This window comes from Gymnoscopelus microlampas (genome assembly GCF_963454915.1).
Source record: "Gymnoscopelus microlampas genome assembly, chromosome: 10".
NCBI classification, from domain to species: domain Eukaryota; kingdom Metazoa; phylum Chordata; class Actinopteri; order Myctophiformes; family Myctophidae; genus Gymnoscopelus; species Gymnoscopelus microlampas.
The window spans coordinates 25461188-25488422 of record NC_139947.1 but is presented as its reverse complement, the minus strand read 5'-3'; the positions used below and the strand labels follow the sequence as shown (position 1 = coordinate 25488422).

The following is a 27235-nucleotide window of genomic DNA, read 5'->3' as shown; positions in this document are numbered from 1 at the left end:
AATGAAGATGGTCGTGTCCAACTGGATAATAGCCAGCTACTACAGTATGGTACAAGTTTACACAAGCACACAACTTAGTACCAAGTAAAATCATGAGTTCATTCAACTATATATGTACAAATGTAACCAAAATCAGAGTTCGTTTGGTTACATTTGTACACTCTCTGAGTTACAAATGGATATATTAACACTGGGTTTTAATGAGAGTGAAATGAACACTCCGGGTTTGATGGTGCATAAGTCTTGCATATGTTATGTTTTTCAGTAGGCCAAGACATCAACGACCTTGGACAGGTCGACCAACGGAAACGTTTGACATTCTCCGGAGTCCGGATGAGTCAAATGAAGAGAAGTGAAGACAAACAGAGCATAAGTGTGAAAGCACCACAGAGGCTCAACCGGTCAGCGGCTGTAAATATTTAGCAACAGGGACATCTGCTGGTTGAAGGTTGCAAATAATGGCTCAACTTTAACCTGCCACATTTAATACACTGGGGGACACACAAAGGGAGAAAATAAACTGCATACAAAATAGGCAACATTTCCATACAAATGACACAACACAGCACATAATACTCAAGCACATACACATGTGCCTGCACTACAAAACTGCTTGATCTACAATCACCTCCGGTCTTCTGTTGCTGCAACTCCTGTGTACATAATAGGGGTGGAGAAAAAAACTATTTACGTAAGAATCGCATGATTCTAAATCGAGTTTCAACTTATTTTTTTATTTTATTTACAGTTTCAAGTTTCTCTTTGGCAGCTAGCGTAAGTGTCTTAAGTTTGTATTTGTGTGTTTACAGCAATCAATCAGTTCATACAACTTTTTCAAATATAAAAAAGTTATACTCTCTTCTTTACTCCTTTTGCCGCACCACCATTATTAGCGGACAGCGGACTGGACTAGATCGTACTGAATCAAGAATCGATTTTGAATTATTTCGAATTGAGAATCAAAATTAAATCGAATCGTGAGATACCAAAAGATTCACACCCCTAGTATATTTATATACAAACAAGTGCAATATAGAAGGTATATGCTATTACGTTCTATGTATTTAATACAGTAATTGTAATACAAATATTTACTTACTTGTAAATGTGTGTGTGCACTTGTGAATGTGTGTGTGCATGCATGCATGTGTTGATGCATGCTGTGTAAGTTCAAGAATAACAGAACTTGTATTTATGGACGGCATACGCGCATGTGGTTAAGTCCTCTCTTAATATATCCATCAAATGGACCCTTGCAGGCCCAATTGGTTACATTTGTACACTCTCAGACATAGATTAACACTGAGGATTTTACTGTGCACTCCATCCTTCTCAGCTTTCCAACAATCTATCTACACAAAATACAAAAGGAAGTGGGCTGTCCTCTCTCCCCTAAAAAAAGCAAAAATCAATGGGTGCTACGTCCACATGAATGATGGGACCCGGGTCCCCGTGCAATCCGTAATATGCGATCTGAGGTTCCTCAGAGGAGCAGGAGTGGGTGCATTGATTGCATATGAGCTCTGGTGTCTTACTGCAGCCTGCATCTGAGCGGCTGTAATTTCTCTCTGATTAGACTTCAGATTGTAATTACCTCCACCCGTAATACGTGACATAAAGGGACTGCTTGTGCCAGAAAAGCAATCTACATGCAACGCCGCCATAAGCGTGTACGGTGTAATGTTTAGGTGTGGGATGTGCACTGCATTTCTGAGTGTGTGTGTCCATACTCGTGACTGAACCATGCATATGTTTGTGCATGTGATTGTGTGTGTGTGTGTGTGTGTGTGTGTGTGTGTGTGTGTGTGTGTGTGTGTGTGTGTGTGTGTGTGTGTGTGTGTGTGTGTGTGTGTGTGTGTGTGTGTGTGTGTGTGTGTGTATGTGTGTGCGTGCATGTGTGTGTATCTATGTACGTGTATTATGTGCATACGATCATGCCATTGGATTTGTGTATGAGTGTGACAGCGAGTGTTTGTGATTCATTTTACACGATCCAACTGCGCATGTGTCGTACGTGCTTGCTTGATTCTGTGTGTGTGTGTGTGTGTGTGTGTGTGTGTGTGTGTGTGTGAGAATGTAGACTTGGGACTTCAATTCCATGTTTTTGAGTGTGCATGTGAACGAGCGCACATGCTCACATGGGTGTATGCGGCTGTGTGTGTGTGTGTGTGTGTGTGTGTGTGTGTGTGTGTGTGTGTGTGTGTGTGCGCACGCGCGTGCGTGTGCGTGTGCGTGTGTGTGTGTGTGTCTCCAGAAGGCCTGAGTTGATCAGAGTGTGGAGGGACAGCTGTGCTACAAATCAGAACCCATTTACTGGTGACAGACTCATTACAGCCTGCTCATCTAATAAAACACAATGCACATGGTCAAATACCATTCACTCCACTCACACTCGTAACTCAGTCTACTGGGCATACACACACACACACACAATATACACTCACAGATGCACGCACAAATCTCTTGGTAAACTAAACCGAGTGTGTCAATTGGAATGAGTAGGGAAAGTGGCTTTGGCGTGTGTGTGTGTGTGTGTGTGTGTGTGTGTGTGTGTGTGTGTGTGTGTGTGTGTGTGTGTGTGTGTGTGGAGGAGGGGATAACCACTCGTAACGATGGATATTTGCTAAAAGCAGAGGCGCAGTAAACACTCTCACACCTCTACTCACGGGTAGTTTTATGATAAGTGCACAACCTCACCACACACACACACACACACACACACACACACACACACACACACACACACACACACACACACACACACACACACACACACACACACACACACACACACACACACACACACACACACACACTCTATCTCTCCCTGGCTATTTCTCTCACCCTCTCGTTCTTTATCCACACAACTCCTTCACATGGTTGGTCGAAACACACACATATGTCCATTTATGCAAATACTGTACATGAACATTTTGCAGTACAATATTCCTGTCTGTCTGTCTGTCTGTCTCTGTCACAAACACACTCTCTTTCTATCTGTCTCTGTCTCTCTCTCAGCCCAACCGGTCAACAGATGGCCGCCCCACCTAGAGCCAGGTTCTGCTAAGGTTTTTTCCCGTTGCCAAGTGCTTACTCATGGGGGAATTGTAGGGACTCTGTAGCATATGGTCTTGACCTGCTCTATATGTAGTGTCATAAGACACTTATTTTGGTGAGATATATATATACATACACATACATACATACATACATATAGAGAGAGAGAGAGCGAGAGAGAGAGAGAGAGAGAGAGAGGCCGGGAATATATATTCACAGACATGTTTTGTGTGCATTTTTCAGGGCTTCCAGGGCTCAATTTTAGGTCTTCTGTTCTACATATGATTCCACTGGGTAATATTAATGAAAATTACATCTCTTTCCATTGTTATGCTTCATTGTCGCCGCCAGGGCGAAGGCCAAGACTATGTTTCGCCACAAGGAGGTCAATTTTCCTGAGAGAATGCCTGCAGGACATTAAATATTGGATTCGCACAATTTTGGACGAATAAATGAGCACAAGAATGCACTCAGCTGAGAGCAGCAGACATCGGACAACACCTGGAAATCTCCACAGCTTTGCAAATTTGGCCTCATGGTGGGGCTAGCTAGCTAGAGGGAAAGGTCATGGGGTCACCAAAATCAATAGGTTTCTTCCTCTTGGGAGAAATCTAATTTCATGTAAATTTGCCATTACTTTTCAGAACATGAAAGACAAACAGATGGCAGTGAAAACATAACCTCCTTGGCAAAGGTAATAAGACTGAGATTCTATTGTTTGGCCCAACAGCTTCTGTGAATGTCATTACACAGAGCCTGGATCAGTTATCCACATATAAGGCCATAAGCCAGAAAACTTGAGGCCATATTTGATGGCCAAGTTTGACAAACACGTCAGCTCGGTTGTGAAATCTAGCTTCCTCTAATAATGTAGTATTATATCCAAAAGCAAGCCCTTTCTGTCCTTCTCAGACCTGGAAGGGGGTTTTCAATAACTCCATGACTAAACTACTAGAATTCTCTCTGTTTAGGTGATAACCAAGGTTGCATCTCCCATCTACAACTTGTACAAATTGCTGTGGATAAACACTAGTCCGGAAGTTAAAAAGGGAGCCACATTATCCCAATTCTAGCATTTTTACACTGACTCCCTGTCCATTTTAGGTTTCAATTCAAAGCTCTGCATGGTCTCAACCCTGGCTATATTTCAGAACTTCTGACCCCCAACAGCACTGTTAAGCCCCTCAGGTCAGCCCACCAAGCACTGTTTGCCATCCCACGGTCTCAGCTGAAAAAGTCTTGAAATAGGCCTTTTTACTTGGCAGAGCCAAGAATGTGGAACAGTCTCCCCACATTAAAACCCTCTGTGTTAATTTAACTCTGAGAGGGTCTATTTGGTTCAATGTGTACACTCTCAGAGTTAAATTAACAAGGATTTTTACAGTGCCTGAAAACATAAGATCTGCTGATTCTTTTAAGAGCGGTCTTAAAACACATTCCTATGCTCTTGTATAATATATTGATTGACCTTCATGCCTTAGTATTTGTGTAACTAGCCACACTCCTGACTGTGTGTGATTGTGTGTGTGTGTGTGTGTGTGTGTGTGTGTGTGTGTGTGTGTGTGTGTGTGTGTGTGTGTGTGTGTGTGTGTGTGTGTGTGTGTGTGTGTGTGTGTGTGTGTCACACTCACACACACACACCTTTAAAGAAATACTTATTTCTTACCTTTTTCTGAGAATTCACAGTCGTCCATGGCCTGGTGACCGTCCAGGTATATGAGTAGAGCTTGATATGACCTTTTGACCTTGAGGTGAAGGACTGAACTACACATTACACCATGTGCCTGAAGAAAACATGAGCACAAAACCCAGGTCAGCATTCTTTTGTCTGGTGTATAATGAGAAATAAAATTTACAATTTGTTTTGCCATACGTTTGCTGAAAAGACATGATTAATGAGTTGTGTCAATGTCAAATGTCAAATCTAAAAGCTGCACAGGTTGGCTAATTTGTTTTCCATTCATTTTCCCATGGCAAAAATAAATAAATACAAAGGAAATCATGTGGACAGATAAAGTCTTGCATCCAAAAATGTATTGACATTTTTAAACTTAAAGCAACTGTTTCATTTTCTCTAATTCTAGATAAATAACATATCAGAAACTTACCTTTTCAGAAACAAACAAAATAAATCTTACATTTTTAAGTTATAATCTAATCTTCTAACTTTTCAGAACTTTCTCAAGTTATCTCACTTCCGTGTTCTCCCTATAAACGTTTAGACTAACTCTATAAACGTTTAGACTAACTCTTTGACTTTCAACGTCCAATGCTGATGACAGAGCGACAAAAGGAAAAGTTTGTCTTTTCTAAAAGAATGCTGTAGGGGTGGTTTTTGTTGCTACTTAAGCATTCAGGAAGAGGAAAAAAAAGTCACAATGCTATCCTTTCAGGGGTAAGAGGCAGAGCAAAACAAGGGGGTCACGCAAGCCAAAATATGGCTGGGGGGGCTTCAGCTCTGCTGGGAATATGTGGCAGTGATAACTCCTCCAGTTGGAACATAGTCAACAAACTTTAAACAAAAGTTAAACTAAACTAAACCTTTTATTTACTACTATCACTCCAAAGCAAAATATATGACATGCGATTATGGCATACCTAGGATTCTGTGAAAATATTGCCACCAGCTAATGAGTCAAAAAAAAAAACAGCATTATACACAACTAAACAGCCATGGCACTCTTAAAGGCTAAAAGTTCAAAGAAACTTTAGACATTAGCTAACTATTGTGCCCCCAGGCACCAACGGTCCCTGAGCTTTGAGACACAGTTCCCTATTGTCTCGTCTCATGACTGTATGTGTGTGTCTCCTCTCTGCCTGATAGGTTCACACCCCTAGAAGTTGACCATACCAAAAGGAACGGCGCAGAGCATAGTCACAAGATGCGCTCCACGGCAGAAGGGGGAAGTTTGAGAGAGTTTTGTAGAAGTTGTAACTGTCATTGTGGGTAACCACAACAAATAATTGACTGATAGTTGACTCATTCCTCACTCCATAAAATAGGCATTGAGCACAAATACTCACTTTACAGATTGTTAAATGTTAAATATACTTCAGATGAGAGAGAGAGAGAGAGAGAGAGGAGGTCATCTATGAGAAAAGTCTCACCTGTGTTGTCCCGGTTGAAGTTTGCCGAACACTGAAAAGAGTTCAAGACAGGTGGGGAGTTGCAGTGATTTCCCTAAACAAACAGAGAAGAGGAAGGCACCTGCCATTCAAATACAGACTGCCATGCAAAACTACACTAATTCATGTCTCCACTGTAGGCCTATCCATTTGCTTCTATTTGAATATGAAAGGAGACATGAAATTGGGTGTTCTTTAAGCCAGACTCACTCATTGAACAATACATAACTCAATTTACTGAAGTAAACAATACAGGCCTATATCTTGTCATAAAATAATGGGTTTACACTATTCAATTAGCCCCTTCAACTCACTTCCCAGTTCCCACCCAGCAATATGCAAAGCATGGCTACTTGCTCTCTATGCTATCACTTTCTGTTGTTGATATATAATAAACCCGTTTTTCAAACATTTACAGTAAATAAATACAGTGGTTTAACTGGTTTCACTCACAATGTCCTTCAGTGCGAACGGAAAATGTCTGCCCTCTTGTGGTCAGAGGGTCTACATGCTGCACCTATGAAAAATGGAGAAGTGATATTCAGCATTCTGAGGCAATAATACGTTTCTCACTGATGATGAAGAATGATTAGTGCAAAGGAGCTGTTCTGATTTATGCATAGTAGGGTTTTTTGGGGGCCTAAAACTATAGGTCATAATGGGAAACAATGGGTGTAAATGACTAGATTGTTGTTTGTAAACGTATAAGCAGTGTGGTGGAATAAGTACTCACATGTAGGCCTATACTTAAGTAAAAAGTATCAATACTGGAATGTAGATATACTCTGTTACAAGTAAGTAGAAGTCCGTATTCAAAATGTAATTGAGTAAAAGTACAAAAGTGTCGGCATCAAAATTACTTTAAGTACCAAAAGTAAAAGTACTAATTGTGCAGAATGTCCCATTTCACAAGTTTAAAATGTATAAAACATATTTTCCAAATAGCTGATCTACAAGCTCACACTGCATCCCATCACATCACAACGCATTGTGAGCTTTCAAATGGCCAAAATATAGGCTATATAAATATATAGGGCTGGGTTAGTGTGTTTTGTAAAAATAATCAAAATCTACAAACTAACGTTTTCATGTAATTGTAGTGGAGCAAAAGTACAATATTTGACTCTGAGATGTAGTGGGGTGGGGTAGAAGTAAACGTACTTCCAGAAGTCCAGTAAAGTAAAGAATACCTCAAAAGTGTACTTAAGTACTTACTCTACAGTGCATGGATGCTAATAGCTAAAACTCCTCTCTGGGTGCAACTGTTTGTCAAGTAATGCTTACCACCACGAACGTAGAAGCATTGAAAGCAATTTTCCAACGCCACTACAAAGTATAACTTAGGCTTAATGTACCCCACGCCTCTGTGTATCTTTATTGTTTATGTTGTATTTACTTATTTATTTACGTTGTATCTGTTTATCACGGAGCATCCCCCCCCCCCCCTTTTCCACCGGTGTTTCCCATTGGTCCGTCACCCCTGCACCTGTTAGACCCTCCCCGCCAATCACACGCCACTCTGCCGGTGGACTCCAAGATGGCGACCTCCAGCGCACTTTACCATACATCATCATCATCGTAAATTAGCAACAAAAATAACGTTGTTGTCACCCGGGCTAGAGTGTGTGAACCCAATGCGGGGCTAAGAAGATCACAAAGGGCCGATCGAGCGGCGGTTGGTTTACATACATTGTATTAAGGACACTTGGAACGGCGGAACCAGGGGGTCCCTGATGTGTTGTTGGTGCGAGAAGACAAGAAGCTGAGCCGCTGCTCAGTGTCAGCCTGAGGGACATTGAGTTATTATGGCCACCGACAACAGGATACATTTTTGGAGGAGAAACGCCAAGGTTCCCGGGAGGTACGTAACGGAATTTATTGGTTCTGATCCCATTGATTGCGTCGCGGCGAGCGTTTCTTTTTTTGGTGGGGTATGTGATCAACTGTCAGTTCTCCAGGAGGACTGACAGTTGATCACATAAAAAAAAAAAAAAACGAAAATAGCTGATCTACAAGCTCACAGCGCGTAGCCCCCGCGACGCGTCGTGAGCTTGTAGATTGGCTATTTTCGACATTCGACACCGTTGTGCGACGAAGTAAATCCGGCTTTGATGGGGGGGCGGTACAGTGTATCCTATCGGGGCGGTTGATCAACTCATAGATCTGCTTTAAGTAGCCAGATAGACGTAACGTCTCAATGTACACAGACAGTGCAAATGCCATCTTATATCTAAACAAAACAGGCTAGCTCTGCCATTGTAGTTGCTCCTATCCTCCACAGAGGGAGTTGATTATTAGACGAGACGTTTTATTTTATATTACATTTTTGCAAATGTTGTCTAGCTCCGCGTCAGCGCTTGCCTGATAACCGACGAGCCAATCACAAAATGTCCAAACAATGTCCAGGCCAGCGTCCGTCCGGACGATGGGATAGAGTGACACTGGAACTGAAACAGCCAAGCTTTGTTTTATTGCTTCGGTGATTTTAAGTATTATTACTGTAAAGTGTAAACTCTGGAGACACGTCATGCTGTCACTCGCTGCTCTGCAGTTGGCAGAGCTCAGCGTAGCTGTTTCACATCAGAACCAAGTGTCAACATTAGTTGTCAGTCAGTTGTCATGGTCCGTGTGTTCCGCCTGCCATATGCTCCAGTTCCCCACTACTACCCACACACTGGTCAAATTAAAACCAGTGGTATGAAGTAACTAAGTACATTTACTCAAGTACTGTACTTAAGTACAATTTTGAGGGTTTTTTTTACTTTACAGGAGTATTTGCAATTTTCAATTTATTTTCTTCAACTCCACTATATCTCAGAGGCAAATATTGTACTACAATTACTTGAAAACTTTAGTTACTACTTACTATGCATGTATACATTATTATATTACAAAACATACATTTATCACTTTAGCCCTATTTTATACAAATATTTTGTACTTGAAGTATATTTTGATGCCAATACTTTTGTACTTTTACTCGGGTAACATTTTGAACACAGGCCTTTTACTTGTGACAGAGTATTTTTATATTGTGATACTGATATTGCTACTTTTACACATATCTGAGTATTTCTTCCACCACTGTGCATGTGTTCCACCTGCCATATGCTCCAGTTCCCCACTACTACCCACACACTGGTCAAAACATATGATAAAATGTCAGCAGAGAGAAGTGGGGTGGCTTGCACAATATTATGCTGCTCCAGTCTTATCAGCCACGATATGGGGCATATTTTGTAACCTCTGTGGTTGTTATGGCCTTATTCGATGAGTCACTCGGAAGTATTTAAGTGAAAATTGTGAAATATTACCTTTTTTATTTTGTTATCAAATGATCTAGGCTAATCTGTTTCCTTAATATAGGTTACGTTAACAACTGGGATAAAGATATACCAACATAGGGGGGATGTGCCCTACACACCCCCACTATTTTTTATATACCATTGTTGGTGTGTTGATATTTATGATGGCTGCTATATTATGGATTATTGTTGATTTTGTTTATCTGATGTGATGTGCTTTAGCTGTCTATGTCTATATGTTCTGTGCTGTACCTACCACACATTGGCTCTCTGAGGACATAGACGTTTTCTATGTCTAATCTCTTTCTTTGATATATGTGTGACCCAGCAGAGCAAGTGACCCACAACATAGTCTATTTCTTATGGTTGGAGACAACCTAGAAACTTGATATCTGGCTGATATATTACAAAATGCCTTGCACCATATGTAGGGCACACACTCTTATGTTACTTCAGACAGGAACCCTGCATGTGGGTGATTACTTCATACCTTACTAGCCTGTTAAGTCTGACATTAGTCTATAGAGTTTACTCAACTGACAACTGTCAGGGTATTCCTAATGGGTTGCTACAAACACTGACATGTACACACAGCCATTCCCTACTCTGTTGTACTATAAGTCACCGTCTCTCTGTAACTCTCATTAATAAGCCCCCATGTGATGTTAGCGGCATCCGTGTCACACGGGCAATGTGTACAGCGTAGCGATGAGAACTCGAAGCACTTCACAGAAATAATCAAAAGGTCTTCTTATTGACAAGACATGACCGTGTCCATTCCAATGTGGTTCCATGTCTGTCTGTTATGCATGCGCCACATGATCTTGCATGTGGTACTACAGATTCCAAGGGTGTGCTGCCTGCCCTGCATGGCAGTTGAGGGGGGAGCTGCAATGAGCTAGTCTGTTTGTGGTAATTTGAGTAGAGAGGCTCTCAGAGGAGTGGGTGTTGTCTGTCTTTGTCAGACTTGTCTCTCTCTGAAACGGTGGTGGACGGAATGGCTGGGAAACCCCAAACCCAAACATACAGTATGTTTGAACAGGAAAGCGACTACTGTAGCTGGTCCAACGGCCTGTCCTTGAGCTGCTACTGATAAAACATGGCTGAGGCTGCTGGTAAACAAAACAAAACAGGCTCTGGCAGGCTCAGATAGTGACTGAAGCTAGTTCTGAGACACCAGGCTCGATGTCGGTTTATTCATGCAAATGACCTGGATGAGGTCATCTTCTCTACCCTCGGGTGAATTCTGACGAAACCCCTTCATCTATCTCATAATGTAGTTTATGTAGTTCTGTCCTATTTAACATATGTTCAGTTGGTGTAAGAAAAACAAGGTAGCATTTGTTGTTGTTAAGAGTTGTGCTACTGTTTTCAGCTTTATTGTCACATTACAAGTTTAGAGGTGTCAAGAGTTTTTTTTCCTTCTGTGTGTGTATATATATATATTTCAAACATAAGGTCAAAATATAAAATAAAAAAAGAATGAGGCAGAATATCACAGTCTCTTGTGCAAGTATAGAAAACGGCAGGTGTATATAGAATCTGTCTCTTGTGCAAGTGAATCTTGGAATCACACCTCTCTTTGATAGCCCACTGTTTTTGTGAATACAGAGAAATAATCATTTGTTCTCCCCAAATAATTGACTTTGTAAGAAAATGATTGGTAAAATTAATGAAATAAAAGTAATATATCATACTGAAACTGACAACTGAAGCAGACAAAGTTTTATATCTCTGATTCCCTCGTTGAGTCCCTTGGAGTAACCACATAATATTTTGTCAGTGGTCAGAAGTTACAACAATCCATACTATGATCTGTCATTGTGACCAGGGCCTGTACACCCTGGAAGGGGGTCCCCACTTGTGATCCTTCCTAAGATTTCTTACTTCTTTTCTCAGGAGTTTCTCCTCACATAGAATACAGTAGAAATACTTTATTGACCCTCGAAGGGATCTTGATTGAGGGTCTAGGATAGGGTTGTCCTTTTTTTCTTTTGTCAAATGTCTGTAGACTGCCATTAAGAACAGCCGTTCAAGAACTAAATGCATTTAACTTGAGTTGAGAAAATAATACATCACTTTGTAAGCAGGACGGTTTTCAAATATAATTTGACATGGTCCCCGGCCTTTAACCTCACCCACCGAATGGCAACAATATGTCTACGGAATGAAAGTTCTGATGAAAGGATCACTGGGGACAATGAATGGCCTGTTTCTGGCCTGAGTCCCGGCACTATGCCTGGGACTGTATCTGTGCTGGGTCATCATCGGATCACTGGACGTAGGCTGAGCAGCATGATGCTGGCACCCGCTGGAACAGGATATTCTCCATGGACCGCTGGCGAACACCTTAGTCGCACAAGCTGTTCACAGATTCTGTTCAAGACGCCCCAATTAAAGCCTAATCAAGCCGAAAGAGGAAGTCGTCTTTCATAACAGAGAGGCACCGAGATCAAACTGAAATCGGCTGCAGAGGGAAGGTTTGAATTCAAAGCCTTAATTTGCAGGCTCTTAAATGTGAGTGCTCTTTGATAGATACCCAGAATAACGAATACCTGGCAATGCCATGTGTCTTAACAGTTGGCGTGCCAGCTAGCAGCTCTCACTCAAATGCAAATCCCCATGAGTGGGGCAGAAATTGATATTCCAGGCTGCCATAGGATTTTCTCTGCTGTGAATATGTGATCCTTGTCACACTGTCAGGTTTTTTAAATCAACTATTTTTCATTTTTCTCCTTTAGCCATTATGCCAATTCCCTTCCCATCCATGTGTATAGTCCTTGTCACTGCCAACACCTGCTGTGGGTCTGTCTGGGGATGGTGCAGACATGTTTCCTCTGATACACATGGAGTCACTAGCTGCTTCATTTCACCTGACAGTGAGTTTCACTGGGAGGATGTAACACGTGCAAAGGAACATGCTATCCCTCTCAGTTCAGGTCCCTGATGAACAGGTTCCCCAAACAACCGGTAGTAGTCGCTAATGCAGTGACAGAGAATGCCCTCCCCTCCCTGGCTACAAATCTTTCTTTGATGCCCATTTTTGCAGTTAACACACAGGTTACAGCCTATGGTGTCTCATTCCCTCTAGTATACAGCCTGTTTATGGAGCGCAGCATCCACCTCTTGACCCCCGACTACGACGCACGTAAGTGCTCAAAAAAGACGATCTGCATGGAATCATGTCATTGAAGCAGACATTCTGCTTCTTCTTCTTTCTTTTTTTATACATCATTTACTTTGTTGTCCTGCTGTGTTTTATCTTTGCTCTGAGTTCTTTGACTTTTGTGGTTATTTTTGTATTTATTATTTATTTGCTGTTAGGCTGTGGTGTGTTTAATTCATGACACTGTTGAGTTGACACTGTTCGCAGTGTTCTGTATTGTTATTCTTCATTGAATTTTCTTTACTTTGTACTTGGCACGTTTGAAGCATGCTTTCATCATAGTCTTTCTTTGGGTCTTAAAGATGTATCCACCTCATCTGTGTACAAAGCTCACCATTGCTTGACACAACATCCAGATATTTGTTTAATTTTTTCTCTGTCTCTACAGCTTTTCCAAAGACACCCCGAAGCCTAAGCTCAACAACCTCAAGTCTACGAAAGCCTCCAGCTTCCATGAGTTTGCCCGCAGCACCAACGATGCCTGGGACATTGATGACGAGGAGGATGAGGACTTCCTTAGTGCCCCTGTCCACCCTTCATCACTGCCATCAGGCCTGCACTCCACACACCACCAGGTGACTGAGACAGTCATGAATTGCTCTTTGGACCATTTCGATGCAATCTAATCATAATTAAGCATGCTAGCCTACAGTATATCAGTGATTCTCAATCTTTTTAATTTCAAGGACCTCCAGTTTGATATGCATTGTGCCACAGACCCCGATTGGCTATGAATGTTTTATCTCCTGGACCCCGATCTACACTGTAAAGGCCGTAATGTTAATTTAAATCTGCACAGACCTGTAAGGGTTCATTTGTCCCCTAACTATCAATCATTTAGCAAGTAAATGATTTATAGGTTCCTAATTATCAATCATTTATGGCGCTTTATTGTTGGTAATATTTGCGTTCTGTGTTAATTTACTTATGACACAAACAAATAAAGAATTCGGTTGAATTAATCACACACACACACACACACAAAATGATCCTGGTGTGTAAAGAACTTCAGTACTAAAATATTTACTGTACTTGAACTAAGGTGCTGCGAAATAGACCATTTTCTATTCTTGAGTTTCCTTCAGTGAACGTATATCTTGAACATATATTGGAGATGAAACATTTTTCAGAAGCCTGTTTACAGAAATGTATTCAGAAGCATGATTTCACTTAAAATATCCCTAAACGTGGTTTAATTAATGACTAAAGTTTAGCGTCTGTCTAGGGGTGATATCAAATCAAGACATATAAATACCTATATTGTCATTTTAAATCACCATTTTAAGGCACCCTTTTTGTACGGACAAAGTATAGACCCCTGGGCAACCCCGGTCAATGAAATGCATAGGGTTTAAGTGATTAAGTGCAGTTAAAGACACGGCTACTTATCTATTTTGTCCACAGTCCTCTGAGCAGCCCCAGCAGCAGCAGCAGCAGCAGGAGGACACTTGCACGGCAGACAGACTGGCCCCCTTCAGGGCGGAGGGCCCAAACCTCCAGGAGGTGCCAGAGGAGGAGATGACAGATGAGTGCGGACAGGTGAACGGCATAGTCAAGTCCAACAGCGAGGCCCATCTCAGCACATCCTCAGGTATGGAGCTGCACAATGTTCACTGGAAATGAAATTGCAATGTTTCGTGCTGACTGTTGCAACTGTTGTATACAAATATTTTGTGTGTGAGTGCACATATGGGAGACATCTGCCACTGTCAATGACTGTCCCACACAGCCCAGTCAGAAACCTACTAGCAGTACACTGTGCTCTTTATATACTTACAGAAAAAAAAATAAAGTGCTCATTGAAAGATCAGGAAACAGCGGGATAGTTCTTATTTTTAACGTCATTTGACAAAGGTCATAATAAGTTTACGATACGGTAGTGTTTATTTGTACACTTGTTCACAGGGCTCCCATTGACTAAAATAGAATTGGTTACATTTTGGTTCACGGTGTGGTATTCAGAACGCTTTCTATGATTGACTATGGCTACTGCTTCTTTATGAAGCTCCTGGTGCTTGGCATTAATTATAATGTGTCTCTGTTGTTGCTTTGTGCTGTTCCAGTGCCGTTTATATGATAAAGAGTAAGTTTGCCAATTTTAGACCTATATACAGTTTAATTTGCCTCTGTAGATATTATAATTAATTCTCCAGAGTTACCTCTTAGCTGGAATGATGAGGTGATAATTTGCTAGGTTGTTGTAATCACAAGGGACTTGTGAGTAGTAAACTGAAAAGTTGCAAACTACATGCATTGAAATTTGTTCTGAGTTCATGACACAGTTCTGCCATCACACACGGTTATTAAACAGGACATAATGGAACAATTTTTCTCTGGGGAGGAAGTAATGGAACAATTTTTCTCTGGTGTAGCCCAGACTGCTGGGTTGTGTAACTACAGAAGAGGACGGGTATTATGGCACAGTCAAGTTGGTTATATTATGGCCACAAGAAATAAGATCCCCTGATGGAGGGCATGGATTCCTTGTCATTACATCCAGCTTTATTTTTGGAGAAAGTGGAGTGCTGAGGAACTTGTGTGGAAGTGATCTATTTTCATTCAACTTATTTAGTACAACCAAAAATTGTTTATGACAACATTTTAGGTGAGAAACAGACCAAACAGTTCCCTTGTGTTTACATTTCAGTTTCTACTGTGTGCTAGCTAAACATTGTAAAAAGATAAAATAATACAAATACGCATACACATTTCAATACAACTTAACTCTTTATAGGTAGATAATAAGGCCTTGGAAGGAGAGCCTAAACAGACTAACAGTAAATGACTTACATGCCTCCGTTCTAGCAAGTATCAGTATATCCCTGTAATCAAGTCTCTAATAATCAGTGTTTACTTTTCAGAGAGCTGGGATGGAATGCATTGCAGTCAAGTTTCCCTGTCTGTGAAATATAAATTAAATTTGTCTTGAGTTCTTGTTACTTGCTTACTTATACAATTCCTTTCTTATACGACTTTTGTCACTTTGTTGTGCCAATGTGACCTACAGTATATCAGCACCTCAAAAAGTTGCCCACTAATTGATTCCATTTTTTTAAACATTACCATAAACGTCCTAAATAAGTTACTTTGCAAATCAAAAAAAGGAATTTTAAAAAATCCAAAAGGGTAGCACATACAAAAACTTCAATTAAATGGAGAACAAAGTACTCACATTTGAAGTTATTTTGCTGTCTTCTCTTTCCTAGTCTCCCCAGTTCGCGCCACGCTGCAGAAGCAGCAGTCTCTTCCTGTCCGTCCTATCATCCCGCTGGTCGCCCGCATCTCTGACCAGAACGCCTCAGGGGCACCGCCCATGACGGTGCGAGAGAAGAGCCGGCTGGACAAATTCAAATACCTGCTGGCCTGTCCCAACACGGACCTAGGTGAGACTAAAGCCCGAGTTATACTTGGTTGCGCGCCGGTGTCACGCACTGACAATAGCCGATCTACAAGCTCACAACGCTTCGCAGTGCGACACGTTGTGAGATTGTAGATTGGCTATTTCCGGTCAATGTAATGTAGTGGCCGTTTTTCCAAGACACAAAGGAACACTAGAAGGTGCCTGTCAGGGACCGAGTTGGTCGGAAGGAGAGACACAGGGAAAACTTTGTTGGTTTTAAAACATTGTTCTCTTTTTTTATTTCTTTTTCTTTTTTTCTTTTTTCGTTGTTGCAAATTTTTTTTAACAAAACAAATGTGCTCAACACAAAGGAAATTAAACTAAATAACAAAACAAACTGAGACTGAACAACACAACTGAACTGAAAACTTAACTAACCTCAATGACACAGGAGGTGGACATATATAGGGACGGGTCAGACCACTGTTAATACAAAAGGGGGAAAAGACAAAGACTACAACTGAAACACACACTCAAAACCCCTGCCCCACCCCATGGTACAGAGGGACTGTGGTGCAGTCTAATTTCTCCAATTAGCTGTAGATCTGGAGCAGCTGATCCCCATTGCTTTGGCCAGCCCATCATGCCCATGTATGTTAGTCAGCACCTCCCACAGAACTGGTAATTCAAAGAAACTCAGTCAAATCAAATGCAAATAAACTCATAGAAAAACAAATAATAAATGATGTAATTTCAACTTGTTATGTCCAACTGAAAATAAACACACTAAATATATAAACCAAAAGGAAGAGTTACCATACATTATAGTCTCTATGTGTGGCTGCTGAGTCAGCCATCACAGTGCCAAAGCCTTGACATTTTGTTGGTTCTCTAAATGTCTGTCCCTTTTTATTGATTTGGTCAGATATATAATAGGATCGATGATGCGCGTCATATATCATACTGTGTATTGTGTTGCAGAGGAACTCCGGAAGCACAGCTGGTCAGGCATACCAAGAGAAGTCCGGCCGATTACATGGAGACTTCTCTCTGTAAGAAACTACAACCTTCAGTTTCATAACATCACATGTATTACTATTAATGCACTCCAACTTGGCTCTACGTGTGGGATTCGTTTACCTCAAAAGTCCTTGGAATCTTGCAATGCAACTTGGGACTGTGTGGGGCTTAGATAGACCCAAGCTACATTTCTTGGGTCGTTTTTTCAAACACTAAGCCTGTTTAATTTGTTCAACATGAAAATGTTCACATAATGACATGAATTATAGTCTAATTATAATCTCCCAAATAGTTGCCTGTTTGTCGACTTTTCTCAAACTGTTCACATAATTATGATTTATTCTCACCATCTCCATCGTCTCTTATCATCCCCACCCCTCTCTCTCTCAGGGCTACCTGCCTGCTAATATGGAGCGCAGAGAGCTGGTGCTGAAGAGGAAAAGGGATGAGTACTTTGGCTTCATTGAGCAGTATTACCACTCCCGAACAGATGAACATTTCAAGGACACTTACAGACAGGTAACACTTTGGTGAACATAATCAAACAAGACAAATGTATTATGTTTGACAGTGAGCCTTAACCACAGGGTTCATACATGTCCTGAAATTGATTTGTATTTGTATTATATTGCTGGACCCTGGGTGGGCAGGCTTATAGTAATTAACGTGAGTAACTGACTGACTAACTGACTGACTCCCCATTGTTGAAACACACACACATTCTCTCCTGTGGCAAACAGCCAGCCATGTGCCGGACCGGTATCCCATTTGCTCATTATGCTTTCCTGGCAAACTCAATACAAACACATGCATCTCCATTGTCCCAGTAAACAATGTGCAGGCATTTCATATTGTACTGGGCCAGTTCATTCAGATCAAATAGCCCTTCAAGTAACTGGACAGAAAGTTGGCTTGCTTTTTTAACAGAAAACAAAAGAGAGACAAGGCTGTGGAGTGCACACTTTGGTTTTGTGATTTATTTTCCCATTCCCAATGGGAAAATGTTTAATTAGTCCTCTTTTCCTACTCTGTTGCTTGCATAAATCTATATTATTGAACAAACTAGCTCACTCACTGACGCTCTCTCTTGCTGTGTGAACAAGTGTGAATTCAGCTAAATGCACCAAAGGGAAGGCGAGTCAAGCAGTAAAGTCCTTCATTATCATTGTCAAGATAAATGTATTGATATTGAGCCTTGATATTTGATTCATATTTGAAAGAATGGCTCAATTTCCAGCTTTCCATCCTTCCCTCAGAACAAAACAGAACAGATTAGATGACAAATAAGAGTGACGTTGGCTGGCTGTATTCAGGGTCGAGCTAGACTTGACTTGTTTTCATGGTCAGAAATGTCATGGCATTTTGAATAGTCTTGGAGAATGCTTGAAATTAAATTCTAACCACTGTGTGATGTTGCCACAAAGTATTATCTAATGCTGTACGATCAGAGGTGTGTGTATGCGTTTGTTGTGTGGCAAGGTGATGGAAAAACTTGATGCATGTTTAAGGTTGGAGGCAAAGTGGTTTTAAACCAGGACAAGCCCTGTAATTATTGTCCTGTATTTGCATTGTTTATGCAAATAGGTGTGGTACAAGCAAGTGTCAAGAAACGCATGTTGATTTGCAACACTACATTGAGAAAATATCAAATATTGTATACTGAATCAGTTAACCACAATATCTGCTCCCTATCAGATCCATATTGACATTCCAAGGACCAACCCTCTGATTCCACTGTTCCAGCAGCCTGCAGTACAAGAGGTGAGAGTGGATCTCCTGAGTTTAGGCTAGATGTCTTTATTGTTTTACCCAAAGTTAACACCCATTACATTTGGGTACTTTTACCATGTAATATCGTTTTGCACTACACATTAGAACCTCCAAAAACACATTTGAATTAAGACGCCATAATTTCTATTTTATTTAATGAAAAGTTTCACATTCGACATAATTTAAATGTAAAAATTATAAAGTGTATTATACCACAGTTGGTTCTATTAATGAGTGCCAACATCTCCCAGTATAGTGCTGTGAAGTTAATGCATTCCATAAAGTAGTATACATCTTCTTCACGTCTAATCTTGCAACTGTGGTATAATAGCATGAATACTTAAGGTCATGCATTATCTCACAGTAGTGCGAGCATAACCAGTGCCATAATTATCCCACTATCTCACGGTAGTGATATAATGGCACTGGTTTGCTGATCTACGGCCCTCAGCCTTCGGCCCCTTGTGTACAACTGTAGCACAGCGGTGTCAATACTGTATCTCACAGTATAGCGCTCCCTCTTGTGTATGGTGCCATTGTGTTTGAGGAAGAGTCTGTACTTCCCCTTGTTTATATCGAGACACTGCTGGGGAACCTTTCCGCTAATAAAGGAACACAGTTGAGCAAGGCCTCTTCCTCAAGAGATTTATCTTGGCTGTTGCAATTTCTTACAGATTAGAGCGTTTAAAATACATTTCAAGTAGTCCTGGACAATTTGTACAAATGTAGATATGTTTCTTAGGAATGCGCAAATTTGGAAAAGTGTGTTTTCAGTTGTTTCTGAAAGGAAAGTTCCGGAGACAAACTTATTCAGGAGGACAGTTGCTCCTACAATGCTTGCGGAGCCTGTTAAAAAGCACCTGGAAAAGTGCATTCACCAGCCTTTTAATCTAGACCTGGGAACTGTTAGAAGGGCTTTAGCAAGCCTAAGACATAATGCGCCCAACGTGCTTCATGAGCAAACATCCTGCCCCTGTGTCTCTTTAGGTGTTTGAGAGAATCCTGTTCATCTGGGCGATCCGACACCCAGCCAGTGGTTACGTCCAGGGGATTAATGACTTAGTCACGCCCTTCTTTGTGGTCTTCCTCTCTGAGTTTGTCGGTAAGCTGCATTTGTCTGGAAAATTACTGTATGGATGATATCACTTGGAAAACCTGATACTGTATGTTCACTTTATGTCCGGAAGGCTCAGCCCTTTGTTGGGCTTTGTCCTGTTCAATAATGGTCTCTGGGTAGCAAGATGAACCGTTATAAATAATAATATAATCAGGTTAAACAGCTTAAATGGGATGTGAACTTGTGGACAGTTCACTAAGCTAAGTGGGACACATACCAAGCTGAATGAAGATTGAGCTGGCCTACCTTAATTGCAACATTGTCTTTATTTACTGAAATTTGATCTCTGAGTATTTAATAGCTTAAGGGCGAAGCAAATTACAGTGGAGATTAGTTGGGTGCATACATTTCCATGTTAAAAGATACTAGGACAAAATAAATATGTGATTTGCTATGTTAAGCTTAACCACTTTAAACCTTGGTGTTCCTATTTGTTAGAGCATGTCATAGGCGAAAATTGTAAAAGAAAAAAAAGGCAAAGATTTAAACATTTTTAAACATCACGCAAATCGGTACACATTATCTCTATAGTCAAGTGATCAAGACGGATCCGTCCGATTTTTCATATTCCATCCTGATTGGTGAATTCCGAACATAGCTGGCCCACAATAACCTACCTGACCTGGCGGAGACCTGTGCTCCGAGGAGCACTTTTTCTAGTTTGTTTTGAAAATCTGCACAGAAAAGAAAAGAAAAAGCAAGATTCAAAATAAGGCTTAAGTGGTTAATTTATACATTAGGCTTTAGGTTTTTGGACTGGCAGGCCTTGATCATAGGCCCTAGGCCAGCCAAGTTTACATGTGGGTGTGGAGGCATTCCCAACCACTCACCTGGCTGACACACTTACTTTCTGTATTGTTTTGAATGGATCTTGTTCCAGAGGAGGACATGGAGAACTTTGATGTGGCAGCCCTTCCTCTGGACACTCAGAGAAACATTGAGGCAGACAGCTTCTGGTGCATGAGCAAGCTACTTGATGGAATCCAGGTCTTTACAACACATGTGCAGACACACACACGCACACCGATCTGTATTACTGTACGTGCAATCTGGGAACCCATTGAGTGGGGGCACCACCACCAATTTGTTTGTGTAAAACAGGAACTCGGTTTTGCTCCTCCCCTTTCATAGTCCACTTCCTCCCGGCTGCTTCTGTGTTTATTCCTACTTAGTCTCACGTAGCCAGACAACTATTCCACAATCTCCGAATGCTATATACAGTCTGGAACTACACCTCCTGAAATCCGAGAGAGGAAGCTGGCACTTCTGTTCACGAAAACATATTTTAAAATATCTTTACATTTTATTTTTTAATTTCCTTTTCTGCTTAGCATCAAGCTAGATGCTTAGATGATTTATATTTATATTAGGATAAATTTCCGCGTCTGTAAAGACGAAACGGAAGCTTCCAAGTCCCAGACTGTATGACCGGAAACATTTGAAAATTGTGGGAGGCAACAGTCTGGCCATGCTAGACTAATTCCTACTAACAATAACATCACATCTTTAAAGGCAATGGTGCTGACAGATTCTGCTTCTGTTAGTCTTGAGAGATTACTGTGTGTGACTGAATGTGATACCCTTTCAGGACAATTACACGTTCGCTCAGCCGGGAATCCAGAACAAAGTGAAAGCTTTGGAGGAGCTGGTTAGCAGAATAGACGGTAAGTGTGGTCATCTCTCGAGTCACCCTCACCATTAAATATTTATGATGCTCAAGCATTAGGAAATGGAGGCTGTGTGTCACTCTAGGCCTGCTATCTGCTAAGAGGTGTGTGTGTGTGTGTGTGTGTGTGTGTGTGTGTGTGTGTGTGTGTGTGTGTGTGTGTGTGTGTGTGTGTGTGTGTGTGTGTGTGTGTGTGTGTGTGTGTGTGTGTGTGTGTGTGTGTGTGTGTGTGTGTGTGTGTGTGGATCCCTAACTGATCAAGATAACAGCTGAAATAGCCTGAGGACATTTCTATAACTCTTTGACTACTTCTCAAGAAATAACATGTTATGGGAAGGTAGCTTGTGGAATGAATATACTGAACAGAAGGACATGGAGACCACATGTATATTAATGTGCGCGCTGTCTGTCTCCACCCCCCAGAGGACATTCATGGTCACTTCCTGAAATATGAAGTGGAGTATCTGCAGTTTGCCTTCCGTTGGATGAACAACCTGCTTATGAGGGAGCTGCCGCTCCGCTGCACCATCCGACTGTGGGACACGTACCAGGTACAACTCAGTGTTAACAGACATTTCTGGTCAATAAAACACAACTTTGAACCTTGATGTACCACAGCAGGTGGTGGTGGTGTTAACAGTTCTTACAACAGTCAACAGTTAACAGTCAATTGCCTTCTGAATAGAAGAGAGTCCCCATTATACTTAAATACTCATATCTATTTAAATGGTCATGACTTATTGTCTTTTTTTTATATATATTTCTTTACCACTTAATTATGTTCTTGTTTTGTGGTGTTTTAATGTATTTTTGTCAAATGTATGTTGTCAAACCAATGATTGTGATTTTGTTTTCACCCAGGCTGAGGCGGAGGGCTTCTCACATTTTCACCTGTACGTCTGTGCTGCGTTCCTCATTGAGTGGCGGAAAGAGATCCTTTCCATGGTCGACTTTCAGGTACTGTTTTACATCCTGCATTCTAGCAATCTAGATAAAGCGCCTGCTCATTTCATTAACAGCAGGTAGGAGCAGTCACTCATAACAAAGAAGAGTTATAATTTATGCATTATTCATTGGTAACTGTCGGCACAAACATAAAAATAACTCTTTCGTTCTTTCTTGATTTTTTCTTTCTTTCTTTCTTTTTAATCCTCATTGAGTGAGATTGAGAGGCTCTAAAGATGACAGTGTCAGTCAGTTCGAACCACTTTGATCTGGTTGGGTGTAAGGAGTAGCACAGCCTTGAGGGGTTGCTAGTGTGGCTTTTAGAGTCTTGTTTTCAAATTCAAAATTCTCACTTTCTCACTTTCTTTCTACTGTAGGGCCTACTCATGCTACTCCAGAACCTTCCTACAATCCACTGGGGTAACGAAGAAGTGGGGCTCCTTCTGGCGGAAGCCTACAGACTGAAATACATGTTCGCTGATGCACCTAATCACTACAAGAGATAGGCCTGGGGCCTCCAGGTTATGGCAAACACTGCAGTTTGATGGCCTACTTAAAAAATCTGACTTAAGTGTGCATGGCAAATTTGAGTCACTTCAAACTTGGGTACTTGATCTCTCTGAGGTAACGTGAGGAAGAGACTGACATAGTTGCACAATGATTGAGTGTATATTAAATACACAAAATGTGTAAATGAGCAGACATCCCAAACTTTTGTATCAGGTTTTCTCTATTTGGGAAAAAAAGAGAAAAAATAACTTGCTGTTAAGCAAGTTTTATTCCAGGGAATCTACAGGATTATCATTTCTGAGCCTCTGGATTAGTGAAGCAAATGAATAGCCTAGAACTCAGTAAACATGACTTGTTGTGCTGTCTGTATATACCGTATCACTGGACTGTTTTAGTATAACTGGCCATATTTGAGTTCTTGGTTTACTCCAGTTCATTTGGGTCGTGCAGCATTGATTGTCTCACTAGTTAATTGTATATTTACAAGAACATATATATAGTAGAATATGAAAGGATGATGAATGTTTGTGAGATCATCCTTTTAGTTAAATAATAAGGTGCAGAGATTATATTTTTTTCCAGAGTTCTTTTAGTGATAGTTTTTATGGAGAGAAGTTGTTGGGTTTAGAGAAAACAACTCCTATATTTTATCAATATTTCTTTTAAAACCGTACTACTTTGAGTTTGACTGGCTCCTATCAGGCCAGTATGAATAATAAAGCTTGATTTGTACTTTGCGTAGAGTGGTGTCCTGTGCTGAAAATAGCTCACAACGCATCACAAAGTGACACGTTTTGAGCTTATAGATGGGCTATTTTCAGCATGGGACGCCTTCGTACAACTGAGTATAAATTAGACATAATTCACTCCAGGTTTCATCTTCAAATCCAGACGAGCTACTTTGTGAATGGACTTAGGTTCAGGTTCGACATAACCAAACCCGCTTGAAGCAATCAATCAATCAGGGTCCTCCGTTTTGGGCCACAATCAATTTAATCTTGTCCTATTACTGGGCCAGAACCAAGAGCCGTCACATGTACTTGTCCATGATCAGAAGGTTTCTTGGTAAGGGCTGATGCTGTGATGTTATTCAGCAAATGCTGATTTTGGATCGGTTTGAATTTTTCCAAACTTGGGCCAGGGCCTGTGTTCCTAAAATATCACAGAATAAGAAGGCTTATCTACGGCGTGGTGTTTTAGGTTGTGACTACTTAATCCTTAAACCTACAGTATGTATAACTGAGGGGCACATTAACTCTACTCTCAAATCCCTTTTACTCACTTTTTGGTATATTTCACTCCTAAACATGGTACCACTAGTTCTACCGCTGCTATCAACAATAAGCACTCCATAAGGCAAGAGAAGATGGTGTTGTATTTCATATAAAATAGGTGCGCTAATTTAGTAGCGGTTTGTCTTGCAGCTCATTACGAATAAGTCGGTCAAGGGACATAAGTAGGGCAAACTTCAGTCAGCACTCTTACCTTGAGGCTCTTGAGTGCAGGTGTTCTCTACACCAGGGGTTCTCAACCTTTTCAGGCCGCGACCCCCAAAATAATGATATTATTTCCCGCGACCCCCCGCGTGCACGCGTGCGGTCCCGTTCGCGCGCACGAGCGGTCCCGTTCGCGCGCGCGAAGGTTATTTATTTATAATAGGTTATTTGATAATTGTTTATTATCAAAACATTTTTGCAAAAAGTGGGTAAATTGAGTAAATTAACTGATAAAACATGAATTAATGATAACATAAAAAAAATATTTTGTTAAAAAAAAAAAAAAAAAAAACTTTTTTTTTTCTCAAATTCACCAAAAAATCTGGCGACCCCCCCCAAATTATTTGGCGACCCCCCCTGGGGGTCGCGACCCCCAGGTTGAGAACCACTGCTCTACACAAGGGTACAATGGGCAGGTGAATCTGACTGCCTCAATGTGACATAAACAGAGGTGATGAGGACAATCCATGTTTGTTAACTTGGACATCCCCACTCGTATGTTTGCTCTAGAGGGCATTTATTAATTCAAATGGGCCTAAATTCATGTTGTGTCTGGCTACTTGCTAATGTGTCACATTTAAATTTTGGTCTTAGACGGGTGAAAAAAGCGTTGGTTGTTAGGGCAGACAGAGCATAGGGAAACTGCTCTTACCGGTCCAATATGAAGTTGTTATTAACAGCTGATTAGACTAGATTAGACTTCTGAGTCCCTTTTTGTAGTGGATTCTCAGACAATTTTCCACATAACTATTTTGTACTGTACACAATATTCAGAATGGTAGTGTTGTCGTTTTGAAATCGTTTAGTTAACCGATTACAATATGAAGAAGTTAACATAATACGTGTGTATTGTAAAATCAGTACATACGTGCTTTGCTGGTAGTTGAACTCGATTCAAACTTAAAACCGACCAATTTCTGTTTTGATTAATAATTTCTAAATTAGTGGATAATTGGCCATGTAGTCACACCTACATACTTGAGAGTCCAGTGAACACAGTGCAGCTGTATTTCAAAATACATGATGATGCCTTTGTTATAAGCATTTGCAATGTACTCTTGTAACACAAATGCTCTATTATAATAACACTTGTATTGTTGTGTATCACATCTGCTTCAGTTTCTCTATGGGTTCTACTCATACCTGTGTGAACATAGTTAGTGATATGATTGAGGAAATTGTTTTAATTTGTGACAGCAGGTTTTGTGTGTGTGTGTGTGTGTGTGTGTGTGTGTGTGTCAGTCATTACTTCATCTACCTTCATTACCAGTGATAATTATTTGTACACACTTGTCTGTGTGAGAACGATTTGACAATCATTAGCTTACTTTTGATTCCATAGCCCTTAGGCCTGGTTAACTATTTAGTCTTTTGTGGTACTCCTGAAAGTGGCATTGAAAAGGTCTGGAGCCAATTGGTACTTTTATTTGTTAGAATGTAAAAAGATTGCATATTTCTATGACTCAACAAATTGTAGAATGCACAAAATATCAGTTTGATATCCTGCTGTTTGTAAACTACAAAATGCAGTGGACATAAAAAAAGAAAACCTCTAGATTAGGACAAACCTTAGGTTTTGTTTTTCTGTACTACTGACACGTTTGTTGAAGCCAACTGTAGTCTACAGTGTTAGCTTTACAATGCCATTACGTAACTAAGTGCTACTGAGGATAGGAGATAGCTGCAATTTATGAATCAGAACTTGGAATCCATGACGTAATTTTGCTTTTGCTTTTCTAAAAAACGTAACTATGCTGTCTGTTATCTATTATCCATATGCTATTATCCATTTAAGAGTTCTGTTCTCGCAGTCCCTTTTTCTTTTTTCTTTTCACATCGTGCTCTATGTTTCCATGTAGAGTTCTTCAATTTGATTTTATGTGGCTAGAACATTTTAACTGAGTTGTCTTAGTATTTGAGTATGCCTTGAAGTAGACTTTGTTGTTGTTCTTAATTCAATCATTTGCGTAAATGATTGTCATTCTTTTGTAAAATGTTTCATTTCATTGTCATAGGCCTGCCACGATTGTATTATTCATTCTGACATGTTTCATACAAAGGTCATATGAAGCTTATTGTTTGCTGGAGATATGATCAAGAAAAAAGTTGAAAAAAATGTTAGTCCTTTTGAGTAGAACTAATATTTGCTTTCTTAATTTCAACAATCATGCCAAACCCTTAGGCCAACCTTTTCGCAATGCTTCTGTAGTCAATGCTGGCTTTAGCCTTAAAAGAAGAAATATTACAGTATTCTGCTGTATATTAACTTTTTGTTTATATTAAACGATTGATATTCCTCATTTTGAATTGTATGTGTATGATGCTGTGGTATTGGGGTCATGGGGGTGTTCAGAGTTTGATAAACAGAAAACTGTGAAAAATAATTCATCTTGATGTTCAGAATAAATTGCTGAATTAATCTTGGGAATCGGTTGTCATACGTCCTACTTTGCTTTATTTGTTTACTTACGGGACAGTGCACGTTAACGCAACACTGATAATGTGCCATGAATTATAGTATACAAATACATGTATCACAACACAACTTGTATAAATGTGACCTTCTTAAAATCATGATCATGGTACATAATCATAATTTGCATGCATCACTGTCTTCAAACCTACTAAACTCGTGGAGCATATAAAGTGACTTTAGTTTGGGTGGAGCATATAAAGTGACTTTAGTTTGGGATTATATCATCATGTGACCACATAAT

At 40.5% G+C, this 27235-nt stretch overlaps 2 protein-coding genes across 3 annotated transcripts in view; one reads left to right on the top strand and one right to left on the bottom strand.

The window, feature by feature from the left end:
• Positions 1 to 6183, bottom strand: part of myt1b (myelin transcription factor 1b) — a gene marked incomplete at its 3' end in the record, with an annotated part of 121633 nt that extends 115450 nt beyond the window's left edge. Inside the window, exons 1-2 of the mRNA XM_084070041.1 lie at positions 6166 to 6183; positions 4724 to 4841 (exon numbers count right to left, since the gene is read on the bottom strand). Of these exons, the coding sequence (XP_083926167.1) occupies positions 4724 to 4829 (106 nt within the window). The 5' untranslated portion in view covers positions 4830 to 4841; positions 6166 to 6183. The remainder of the gene's footprint in view (positions 1 to 4723; positions 4842 to 6165) is intronic.
• Positions 6184 to 7714: 1531 nt separating this feature from the next.
• On the top strand, positions 7715 to 26938 carry LOC311053843 (TBC1 domain family member 22B-like). 2 transcript variants are annotated; one of them, XM_084069575.1, is made up of 13 exons: positions 7715 to 8044; positions 13043 to 13229; positions 14068 to 14245; positions 15861 to 16037; positions 16976 to 17046; positions 17405 to 17533; positions 18710 to 18775; positions 19772 to 19886; positions 20782 to 20888; positions 21490 to 21565; positions 21991 to 22118; positions 22429 to 22524; positions 22890 to 26938. In XM_084069575.1, exons 1-13 carry the CDS (start codon positions 7989 to 7991, stop codon positions 23016 to 23018), a joined length of 1515 nt encoding a protein of 504 aa, XP_083925701.1. In that variant the 5' UTR covers positions 7715 to 7988; the 3' UTR covers positions 23019 to 26938. The 2 variants fall into 2 exon arrangements, with proteins under 2 accessions (XP_083925701.1, XP_083925700.1); XM_084069574.1 differs by having other exon boundaries at positions 14059 to 14245.
• Positions 26939 to 27235: the final 297 nt, after the last annotated feature.

Excerpts from the sequence above, each read along its gene's own strand:
- LOC311053843 (XM_084069574.1), top strand. The coding sequence starts at position 7,989 with ATGGCCACCGACAACAGGATACATTTTTGGAGGAGAAACGCCAAGGTT. Across the intron at positions 8,045-13,042 it reads AACGCCAAGGTTCCCGGGAG|CTTTTCCAAAGACACCCCGA; the intron begins GTACGTAACGGA and ends CTGTCTCTACAG. Across the intron at positions 13,230-14,058 it reads TGCACTCCACACACCACCAG|TCCTCTGAGCAGCCCCAGCA; the intron begins GTGACTGAGACA and ends TTTTGTCCACAG.